General features: G+C 42.0%; 1 protein-coding gene across 2 annotated transcripts in view; it reads left to right on the top strand.

Moving 5' to 3' along the window:
• The window catches only part of LOC115379491 (FERM, ARHGEF and pleckstrin domain-containing protein 1), a 50478-nt gene extending 39772 nt beyond the window's left edge, over window positions 1-10706 (top strand). For both annotated transcript variants that reach the window (XM_030080205.1, XM_030080204.1), the window contains exons 15-27: window positions 441-530; window positions 2376-2509; window positions 3512-3593; window positions 3705-3942; window positions 4045-4175; window positions 4857-4925; window positions 5551-5640; window positions 5930-6012; window positions 6681-6793; window positions 7115-7278; window positions 8768-8875; window positions 9191-9342; window positions 9437-10706. In XM_030080205.1, coding sequence (XP_029936065.1) covers window positions 441-530; window positions 2376-2509; window positions 3512-3593; window positions 3705-3942; window positions 4045-4175; window positions 4857-4925; window positions 5551-5640; window positions 5930-6012; window positions 6681-6793; window positions 7115-7278; window positions 8768-8875; window positions 9191-9342; window positions 9437-9518 — 1536 coding nt within the window. In that variant the 3' untranslated portion in view covers window positions 9519-10706. The remainder of the gene's footprint in view (window positions 1-440; window positions 531-2375; window positions 2510-3511; window positions 3594-3704; window positions 3943-4044; window positions 4176-4856; window positions 4926-5550; window positions 5641-5929; window positions 6013-6680; window positions 6794-7114; window positions 7279-8767; window positions 8876-9190; window positions 9343-9436) is intronic.
• Window positions 10707-12071: the final 1365 nt, after the last annotated feature.

Raw genomic sequence — 12071 nt, 5'->3', positions numbered from 1 at the left:
CAATACAACTGATGGGATCAAGCACTAGTTGAATATACTTGAAAAGACAGAGGATTCACTGCAATAAAATCTCCATTGTAACAAGTGATTAAGTTTGATTTCAAGTGTTGAAATCTTGTTTTTTCTTAAAACAAATGAGCTTTAGCTTGAAACAGGTGCCATTTTGGTGATATCGGTGGGCGGAAAATCTTTTCCTGCCTTGTGACATATACCTGTTGCCAGAAAAATCCCTGAAACAAGTGACACTGCATTGAAAACAGGTGGGATTATGTCATCCCACTGACAGATTTTTTTTTTCAATTGTTTTAAAGAAAACAAGATTTTAGCCTGAATTTGTAACTAAATTACCTGATGGACAGTGATTTTTGCCATGCTGAGTTACAGTAAGAAACTGAGGTTGTTCTTGCTCAGTGTCTTCTTCACTGGTATGCTGCTTGCAGAGGTTCCCGACAGATCGGGCCTACTTCATCGCCAAGGAGCTGCTGACCACGGAAAGGACCTACCTGAAGGACCTGGAGGTGGTGACTGTGGTAAGACAAGCCAAATCCACTCTGCCAACACGCTGCTCTGTTGTTTGTTTTCTCCTGCGCTGTCCTTTGGGGAGAAAACATTGATTATTACGGTTAGCTGCTCCATTGCAGAGCGTCCGCCAAAACACACAGACAGTGACACAGGGTTTATTGGCAGATGTGATTTCATTTTTTTTTTTCAGATTCACCAGACTTATGCTCTGAAATGCATTTATCTGTCTCACTCAAGGCTGTGAATGATAAATTGTGTGTGTTTGAAGAGATACATGGCTCGAGTTGACTGTCCTCCCACTACATCTGACTTCCTATTTCAACGTGCTCCTTTAGCTTTCGCTGGCTGTGTGTACACACACAAACATATGGACACCTTTTTATTTGGCGTAATCTCAGGGGAAATGCAACAGAAAACAGGATATTAAATGGGTGGGCCGCTGGTTCCACTACAAACAAGGAGAATGTTCTTATGAGGCAATGTGAAAGCCCTGTGGTTGTCGGAGACAGCTCGCACATGTGGAGAAAATGCATCACCCCTCTTTTCACTGGCTTTTAAAGGCTGCAGCTTTTCTCATCTTCTAATGTTCAGTTCAGAGAAGGCTTTCACACATCTCATAAATATTTGGGTTGGCTGGTCGCCTCATCCTTTTTCGGCCTTGCTGTGTGCATGTATGCCTCTCTCTCTCCCTCCCTCCCTCTCCTTCTATACACTGGCTGGTGCTGCTGCTGTTTGGGGTGAAATCATCTGAAGAACAGCTGTTGCCCTCTGGTCTTCTTCCCAAGCCCTTCCAGCAACACTAGTTTTCCTAAAACTCACTTTCCTTCCCCCTCACGTCAGTGGAACAAAGCTGGTTTCTATCTGCTGAGCTCAAACACATGACATGCAATGTTTTGTTTCAGTCCAATCAGTGTACTTCTTAATGAAACAATCCCCAAAGGTAGTGTTGAGAATGATGGGCTATTGATTCTTCCAGTTACCCCCTGACAATTAAAGGATTTTAAGAGAAATCACAAGGCTTAGGCATGACTGTTCAGCAACAGAGATAAAGCTCTTTTGGAGGCACCCTTTGAAAATCTACACTAACAAGTATTGATCTATGGCATTCCTATGATCTTTAACATTTCAATCAATATTTGTCAGGATGACCAACTCTTAACCAAGCTTGACTCCAGATGCCTGATGCCATCAAGAGATATAGCTGTAGCTGTTCCACTACCAGTCAGTTTGTCCACTTTTACAGTGTTTTCCTGACCTTTTGTATCCAAGTGAGCTTTATTATATGGCCACACTATCAGTTCTGGACCAGGAAATGATCTCTGGATCTCTGGAAAATCCCTCTGCTATCACTCTTGGTGATGGTAGTGTCACACTGTCTTTTTTTTTTTTTTTTTTTACTTAAAAGTGGAGAGGCTCTGGACGAGGGCTGGGCAGTATAATGATATTATATTGATATTGTGATAAGAGACTAGATATTGTCTGAGATTTTGGATATTGTAATCCTGTGATAAGTGTTTAAAAGGCTGCATTACAGTAAAATGATGCTGCTCTCTGAATGTTAGACTGTTATAACGAGCTGTTATTTGATTAAGTCAGTATTTCCCAGCTTTGCTCCATCATGGATTGAAGTATTTGTACTCTGTTTGTGCCCTATTTCTAGCTGTGGTTGAGCATTATTCATTTCACAAATCTAGACATGCTCAGGATTATAGGTGTAAAACAAGTATGTGTTAGGTTGGATGTTTTTTTTAACATCCCCCAAACTGCAGGGCTCTCTTTCAACTAGAAAATCTGCATTTCTGCATGTTCGAATAGTTTAAAACTGAGGTTTGCGTGTGTGTTTGTCGTCTCAGTCTTTCCAGGGCGCCGTAGGACAAGATGAGGCTACTCCAGAGACTCTGAAGAACACCATCTTCTCCAACTTTGAGCCCCTGTACAAATTTCACACGGGTTTCCTCAGGGAGGTAGAGCAGAGACTGGCACTATGGTGAGACACCAGCACTGCAAGAAGCTCAGTCATTTTTTCAGCCAAGTTAACATCACAGCCGGGCTTGATCCAGTGTCCCTGCGGGTCAAGAACACGCTCTGCGATGTGTTGTTTGGGTTCTGGCCGATTTATCTTCAGTTCTGGCCCTTGTTTAATGAGTCTTAATGGCACTCGGTCTGTGAGGGCAGCACAACCCCCCCTATATGACCTGAGGATCTGCGGTCTCCATGGCAACAGTCGTGCTGCATCAAGGCCGGCCTTTTCTTGCCTGTGGGTTTCTGCTGTCTGATCTTCTTAATGATGTTATGCTTTATCTAACACACACAGAATCATACACACACAGACATGCAGACACACAGACAGTGAAGCAGAAAGTCTGGCAGACCATCAGTATTTAAGGCCATTGGCTGCAGACATATTTTTATTTCATAGCCTATCTCAGCTAGTCATATTTGAGAGCCCTAAAATTAGAGCTGCAAGTGACATTACAGTCAGCCAGTGGTGCTGATAAAGACCGCGTTCATATGAGTATGCAGAGTATTTACCTTTACATGTATTTCCTTTTTTGCTTTGCATATTCAAATATTCTGACAGACACTCACTTTCACCACGCTGACCAGGATTTGACAGCTGTCAGTGGCAGAGGAGAATAGATCATTTTTCATACTTAATATTCTCAGAGGGGATTTTTAAGTTACTGGTAAAAAGCTGTACAGAACTCATTAATATTCCAAATGAATCCTGTGATGGCAGCCCCATTACTCTTGCATCTGAATGGGGCAAGTCATGCTCAAGGGAGACACCTGCTGGTGGATCTTTTCATTGAGGTTAAATGACTCCTGTCCAACTTCATTGGAATTTTTCTTGCGTTAGTGCTGAGGCTCCCTTGAATAATCAATGAGCTTTAAGTGCTTTTGTATTCCTTAGTAGATTACTTAACTGTGCTCAATAGCTCCATAAACTCAAGAGATAAAAACAACTGCTGATGTTGGTGTTTTTTAGGGAAGGGCGTTCCAATGCTCACATCAAAGGAGACTACCAGCGCATTGGAGATGTTTTGTTAAAGAACCTCCAAGGCTTGAAGGTGAGAGACTTTCCAACCACTGTATTTAAAATTGCATAATACACTTGGCACTGCATTGACAGCCACAGATGTGCCAGATGCCAACCAGCCCTGTCTTTATTCTGTCCTTAGCCACTTACAACAAACCTCCATAAGCAGTCAGAGGCCCTGGTGGAGCTGGAGAAGGCATGCAGGGCATCTCGTAGGCTGGAGGGTCTCTGCAGGGACTTTGAACTGCAAAAGGTTTGCTACATTCCCCTCAATGTTTTCATTCTGCGGCCCCTGCACCGCCTCATGCACTACAAGCAAATCCTGGAGCGTCTGTGCAAACACTACCCACCTACTCACGTGGACTTCAGGGACTGCAGAGGTACTGCGCTCACTCACTGTATGCCAGTGTTCAAAGAAGTGTATCATAACAGCCTGCAATGTGGTATGGTGTCTAATGGTCTCTGCCCTGGCTGGTCTGCAGCTGCTCTGGCGGATGTGTCTGAGGTGGTGGAACAGCTCCAAGGAAGCATGATCAAGATGGAGAACTTCCAGAAGCTTCTGGAGCTAAAGAAGGATTTGATTGGCGTTGACAATCTTGTCATTCCTGGACGGGTGAGTTCATTAGCTTGAAAGGAAAAGCTTGCCCAAAATACAGAAAAGATTGTTTCTCACTTACCCTTAGTGCAATAAATCCATCCATACTTTCTGATTGATTTGGCAAAGTTTCCATTCTGACACAATCTTCACTGTCTCCCTTCATCCAAATAAAATGGGACTGATTATTTGCTTGTGGAGCTCAAACTGACAAAAATTTACACATGGAAAATTCAACAGCAGCAACTCTCTCCAAAAACAATGACACAAATATTTGGCATAATCCATAGCCCTTGGGTGTGAAGAGTTTTGTTGGGAACTATTTCCTGCTGAAGAATACCAGCAAACTGTATTTGTATCTGTATCTGCCTAATTTCTACTCATTAAGGGCAGATAGAAACACCACAAAAGAATATCCATCCACTCCCATTGTACTGGGGTGTCAGGGGACAGGGAAAATTGTGGCAGACTGGAAACGCCACCAAATCACACAGAAACCATCTGGATGAATAGAATGCACTAGTGATAAGTGAGGAAATATCTCATTTTTTTGTATTTTGCACTGTTCCTTTAAGAGATGCAGCATCTTTTTTTATTATATGTCTTATTTTTTCCAGATATATTTTCTGTACCATTAAATTTCATCATTGACTGACTCCCCTTATCTTTCTAATAAATCATGTTTTTTGCCTTCTTCAGGAGTTCATCAGGTTAGGCTGCCTCAGCAAACTGTCTGGAAAAGGCCTACAGCAACGAATGTTTTTCCTGGTAACGCCCAATTTCTGACCTTAGGTCATATCACACTAATCTAATTATTTAGTCTAATGATCTCAGTAGAAAAATAATCATGTTCTCATTCTTCTCTCCAACTATACATTGCTGCAGTGGTGTTGGCAGAAGCACATTTTGCCTGGAAGTTTGACAATCTTGTGATTTGCCAGTATGCACATTTGATACTGTTGAAAGTCTAAATTTGAAATTAGGAATTGGAAAATATGTGTGGTGGAGCCCTAGCTTGAAGATTCATTCCTATCGACTATTCATTCCATTTGGAGTTCCTGGGTCATAAAAGTTTGCAAATTCCTCATTCTAGGTTATGAATTTCCTTGTCTTTGTACAAATCAATCCGGTAAGGCTTGTTATGTTGGCGTCACGTCAGGCCTGGCATTTAACGTGGATAAGACGGATGTGTCTTCAGAGAAGCAATGACATTCCACTCTGTTAAATCTGAATGTTATTTACGTCTGATTAAAGCTGGCAAATCCCAAACAGAGCTGGATTCCGTACTTTTACCCCGCTGTCAACAGACTACAGAGTCACTGGCAAAGACAATCAGTTTAGATTTTCCCTGTTTTCTCTCTCACTTTCTCCCTCCTTCTGTCTCTGGTGACAGTTCAACGACGTCATTTTGTACACGAGCCGGGGGATGACAGCAACCAATCAGTTCAAAGTGCACGGGCAGCTGCCGCTCCATGGCATGACAGTAAGTGGTGCCCGTCTCAGTCGCACACACCGCACTGCACCCATCTGCCACCAGCTTGTCATTACTCTCTGTAAATGAACTGCGCTGTAACAGCTGCACTGTAGCTCGTCTGCCCACATCTGCCCCCAACACCGCCCCCGCCCCAATCCATTTTGGATACAACTGTACATCTCCATCTCTCCCTCTTCTCTTTTTATCCTCCCTCCCTCCATTTCTGTCTATTTCAGTCCTTGCTGTCCTAGATACAACTGCTCTCTGATGTGTTTTCTGTGTCTCTGTGCTCTTTCAGATCAGAGAGAGTGAAGATGAGTGGGGTGTGCCTCACGCCTTCACCCTGGTTGGACAGCGGCAGTCGGTGGTGGTGGCAGCGAGGTAAGAGCAGTAGAGGACAGCCAGTTATGTGGATGATGTTGTGGAATGGTTTGCTAGGCCATGCATACATTAAACATAGTATACATTCTCCAACACCAACATCTTGGTAAAATAACAAATGTTATTTATTAGCTATAAATGTTATTTTGCTCACATTTAACTGGCTTTTTATGAGAATGGAGGAGTGGTTTCTAGCTTCTTGTTTTGGTTGGTTTTGTGTCTTGTGCATTTCTTTATTGGTCTTTCCAGTTGCTGCACCCAAATTCACTTTGGAAAATGAATTAAGTCTGAATTGAAAGGCATATTCACTATTAACACTCGTCCGTTGTAAAATAACCACATCAAAATGTCCTCACGCCAGGCAAATTAATTTTGAAAAAATGCCGTAAAAAAGGATTATTTTTCACACCTTTAAGCTTGTGTTTACTTTTTTTGCCATTCTGCTGGTGTAACTTGAAACAGAATGGTAGGTGGAGGTTTCATGTCATGCTTAATGACATGTTGACAAGACACTTGGACATGCATTGCCCGTCACCAGGATTAAACACGTCACATTCCAGTCACAGGACAGTCTTTGTAGCCACATGGGCACCATGTCGTGACTCGCGCTTGTTTTGCTCATGGGAAAAACTGACCACCCGTATCCTGTTATGTGTGTCTCCCTTTAGTTCTCTGTCGGAGATGGAGAAGTGGATGGAGGACATAAAAATGGCAATAGACATGGCAGAAACCAGCAACGGGCCTTCATCTGACCTGCTGGCCAGCAATCTGACTGACAACAGTAAGTTGGCTCATACGTAATGCAGTAATTCAGTAGCCAGTGACAGCGCCCCTCAGCCACTGTCAAAAACCACTCTCACCTGAAATCTCAAGCTAATTTACTGCTGACGTGCAGTAATTAAACATCTTGGGCGAGTGTGAAACAAACTAATCCACTCTTCCTCTTGATTGTAAGTATTGTTTGTAACTTCAGTACCTGAAATTCCAGATACACAGGATTGTGGTTAACCTCTACTTGATCTCACTCGGTCTGTGTTTTAACACCCTTCTCCCCCGTCATCTTAGACACTGTCTAGTAGTAACAGCCTCCTGACTTTCCCAGAATGCCCTGAGGACTCCTCGGTGGAGGCGGAGTCTGAGGACGACATGACAGCGTCGCACACCTCCCTGGAGAAGCCCACCCCTCACCGTGGTAACACCACGGTGCACGTGTGCTGGCACAGGAACACCAGTGTGTCCATGGTGGACTTTAGCATAGCCGTGGAGGTACCAGCCAAACCTCAGCCTCAACCTCAGACCTGCCCCTCCCTTCCTGCCTCGCTCTTTCTCTCTCTGTCTGTATATGAATGTGTGCTGTATATCTGGTATTAATTCACTGTTATAATCTCTCCATGGGAACAGTATCCTCCAAGCCACGCTTATAGATAAAGACTATATCTCTGCACTTTCTTTTTTTTCTCTTTGCCTGAGGACATTTTTTTCTCACGCTTCACCATATTTTTGCTATTGTGAACTAATAAATTTTAGAATATTGTATGGATACTGTATGAGAGAATTAGCTTTTTATTTATCTTAATTTACTATATACTGAAGCTGCTTATTCTCTCTATATTTAACCCAAACTATTACCACAGGCATGATCAGCTGCTCGGTGAGGGCACTGTTCCCACCTCTCCCTCCTTTGGCTAATAGTAGTAGCCAGCGTGACATCCTTATCTAACTCTAACTGTGGCTTTCCTGTGTGGTTCTGTCCTCCTTTTCCTCCCCTGGCACTTGAAATCTCCAATCGTCTATAAATAGCGAGAGAGAGAGCAGTATGTAGATGTGCTAGACGTCCTCATCTCATACTAACAGAACGGATCCTGTTTGGGATGTAGCCTCTCTACAACCCAGCTGCACCCTGATCTAGTTCTGCTCTTCCTCTGTAGCGGTAACAACGTCCTCTTCACAGCCTTGCCAGGACACACCATCGGCCCTCGTGTTTATCCCTGCCACTGCATGCCTGTGTTACACCTACTCAGTCTCTGTCTTTCTGTCTTTCCCTCCCTCCCTCCCTCCCTGTCTCTTTTTTTCCTTCTCTGTCTTTTCTCTCTTTTCCCCATGCGTCTGTGCGTTCTCCGTGGTAGAGGACCCTAGTCCAGTCAGTGAGCATGTGGCCCCTGTGTCGGGGCCCGCCAGTGGCCAGGGACCTGTGCCTCTGTCTCTAATCTGCTGGTACCGTGTTCAGAGCCTCTCCTTTAGTGAATCCTGCAGGAGTCTAGAGGTAAAAGAGCAGGGAGACAGGAGAGGCCCTGTGTATGAAATAAGTTATTTAAATAGCACCTTTTGAAAGTAGCAAATATGCAAAGTTCTTTACAGACAAAATTTTATGGAATCTTATTAGCTCCAGTGCATCATAGATCAGCAATACAACACTGGTTGATTTTATATAAAACTTTTGATTTACAGCTGAATTTGCTGAGCTAAATTTGTTTACTGTAGGAACAGCATGACCATTAAACATAATATACAAACAGAGCAAAGTTGCCAAATTTTGCTTCAGTTTACTCCCTGAAAGTAAACATTAGCACTATAGATGTATTTGCCTAAGATAAAACATTAATGTAATGGTACCAGGCTCAGTGATGTTGGATTGACCTTGCATTTGACATTATAAATGTTCAGAAGTTTTATTTCATTAGCTCTTCTTGCACGTTTTCTGTAAAAAACTGAATTTCTATAGTTGAAGATTCACAACATTTTCTTGCTTCTGTAGAATCAGCTGTCAGGAAACTTACTAAGAAAGTTCAAGAATAGCAACGGCTGGCAGAAGCTCTGGGTCGTCTTCACCAATTTCAGCCTGTTTTTCTACAAGACTCACCAGGTGAGGATCACCTCAGCTCGAGCCTTTTATCCAGTAAAGATGCCAGAGCCTCCGCTATGTTTGTTCTTCTCCACACTCAGTGCCAGTGACAGTGTTTACCCTCTTCTGCACTTAAAAGCATCGCATCTCCATGTAGAATGTCAGATCTGTGTGTCATGTTAGAGGTTTATGCACTTTCCCATGCAGTTTTATCTTCTCACTTTTGGCACCGCTGAATCCATTAAAGGCCTTGCACCAGAAAAATGTCCAGAAGCCATCGTCAAAACAAATTAAATGTTTAACTTCCCTAACCAAGTTCTACTGCGTTCCCTTCAGGATGATTATCCGCTGGCGAGCCTTCCTCTGTTGGGTTATTCAGTCACCATCCCCTCTGAGTCTGAAAACATCCACAAGGACTACGTCTTCAAACTGCATTTCAAGTCCCACGTCTACTACTTCCGATCTGAGAGTGAATACACTTTTGAAAGGTACGGCAGACATTCATCTGCGTGTTTCATCTTTTCTTCACAGCTGTGTGGTGCTGTGCCGAGGGACTGACTGAAGCTCTTTTCCTACTTGTAGGTGGATGGAAGTCATTCGTAGTGCCACGGTCTCTTCCAGTCGCAGCCGTATCCTGAACCGGAAAGAGTCCCATCCTCACTGAGTTGGCTCACGTTGTCTCCACATCCCCCTGTCCTAACCATACTGTCCCAGGGATCTGGCTTTGTCTCCACGGGTGGTGTCTAAACCCCAACTGCCACTCACTTCTGTCCCCCGGACTCTTGGTTTCCTTTTTTACACATATCTGGGACATTTGTACATTGAGCAGTGTCCATGCACATTTGGTGCTTTTTAATGCTTTAATGGTGACATGTCCGCTGGTTTAGACTGCATCAGAGACTGCATTTTTTGGCATTTTTACTCAACTCTGAAACCTCTTTTTTAGGATGTCATTTTATACTGTTTTCTAATGGTCTGAACCACTTCCTATCTTTCTGGTTTAACATTTTGTCATTGGTTGTTTTTACAGCAGAAACATGTTGATAACAGATATTCAGCGTTCTTTCTTAAATGGTTAAACTATCATTGCATTGTCATAAGGTTTTTTGTCTACTTGTTCATTTTCTGGGAAATGGCTGCTTTGAAATATCCTCTAACTTCAGTGCCAAACTGATTTTTATCAATTCCCTGGACTTTCTAATGCTATTTTATTACATTGGTGATAAGAAGAATCTCATACCATGAGATTAAGTCATGTAAAACAGGCCACCCTTTAAAAGGTTAAAGCTTTCTTTTCCACACTTGACTCAGCACAATGTGTTCTTGTCAAAAAAAAAAAAAAACATTGATGAAAATGAACTATTTTGTTGTATTATTTACATAACTCTAGGATTAATCACAATGTGGCCAGGGTATAACTACCATCACCACTAATGCCATTTCAAGTAAAGTGAATAGTCCTATTTACTGATCTTTGTTGTATCGAAACTTCTCAGTTTGTTTGTTTTTTTTAATTAAGTCTGAAGTTCATCTTCAGTCGTATGAGAAAATGTGAGACATGTTCATAATCTATGTATTATGAAGGAAATTGTATTGGAAAGCTTTAAAGATTATGTGTGCAGCAAAATATAAACTTTCAGTTCCAAGCGCCGTTGCCCTCAACAGGACTAGGCTGCCTCCCTTATATAGACAGATCTTTTATGGGTCTACATGAATGGAAATATGCATATAACAGGGTTTTGCAGTGTAGCATTTGAGATGGAAAAGCTCAGTTCTCTGTGGAGTCGCTGTGTTTTCCCAACAACAGAGAGCTCTTTGGAAATGAAAGCAATAAAAAACTCACTTTAAATTAGCTTTGTGTTTGTGTTTTGATGCAGTTCCTGCGGCACATGCGCATGTTGATGTGTTCAACCTGCCAAGCATCACCTCAGCACACAGTGAAAACGCACAACACACACACACACATGGCCGCTCTTCCGTTTTGACTGGTGTACATTCACAGTTGTGACCTACAGGTGGCATCATCGCTCAGGGAGTTTGATTCAACCTCACATAAGACTTAATGCAAACACAGTGCCTTGGTCTCAGTGCACAGTGTGTGTCCTCTACAAAAAATCATTTCATTAATTCATTTTTTAACCTGCTTTTTTCTCTTTAGGGAAAAGGGGAGACTGGAGCAAATTCCATCAGGGAATGCCAGGAAACAGTAAACGGGTCAGCTGTCCAAATTAGAGGTTTCCAAAACAGTACTATAAAATTAAAATATGAATCTATTGATATCCAACCTGATTCTAGAGATGATCCCAAACTGGGCATCATAGTTAACAAAACCAGCTGTAACATCCCAACTTTGCATGGGTACCTCCATATAGGTTTTGTTTGCTTTTCTCACTTGTTACTACAAAAACTTAGTCATATTTACGCTGCACTAGAGAGAAAAAAAAAAATATTTTCATAGGATATTAACAAGGGTAAAAGATGCAGTTTTAAAAGAATATGTGTGAAACATAATACATAATAATTTAATTGTAGTGATTTACATTACATCTCAGGAATTATATCCCTGACTAAACTAGCCTGCTCCCTTTATGTGGGCAGATCTCTGTGGGTGGAAGTAAATATTGTTTCTTTCAGTATATTCTTGAAAAAAAGTGTCCTCTTGACTGCTGTTTATCCCCCAATACCAAAGAACTGACTGGATATGAAAATAATATCCTCATTACAACATTATATTGTGTAACTAAAGTGAACTAGTGACCTACAGATGGCGTCAATGTTCAGTTAATTGTGTTATTTATAAAATTTGGGGTTACATGACTGCATAGGTAATAAGCCTTATTAGATCTCAAGGTCTAACTTTAAACTTACTTATGCATCAGATGGCATTCATTGAACCAGCCTAATCACTTGAAATTAACTCCCTTTTAGTCTGATGGTCTTTGAAAAATGTACACACTGATGTGAATGAGGATTATTTAGATGTCAACAAAGCAAAGTAGTAGCCTAACACATGGGGATTTTTTTTTTTTTTTTTTTTAACTTTAACGTTCTACGTGTTTTTGTTTTTGTCCCAGTATGAACAGAGATGATTGATTCATTCATACATTTAGTAAATGGTTGCTGTTCAAAGTCCAGGCTCAGGGCTAATAGAAAACCAGGAGAGTGGGCAGGCCTTTTAAGCCGGTAAGGGGCGGAGTGCGCCGTGGAGACGACCAGA

Source organism: Myripristis murdjan, chromosome 21, assembly GCF_902150065.1.
Source record: "Myripristis murdjan chromosome 21, fMyrMur1.1, whole genome shotgun sequence".
Taxonomy (NCBI): Eukaryota; Metazoa; Chordata; class Actinopteri; order Holocentriformes; family Holocentridae; genus Myripristis; species Myripristis murdjan.
This window is presented reverse-complemented; position numbering and strand designations above follow the sequence as displayed.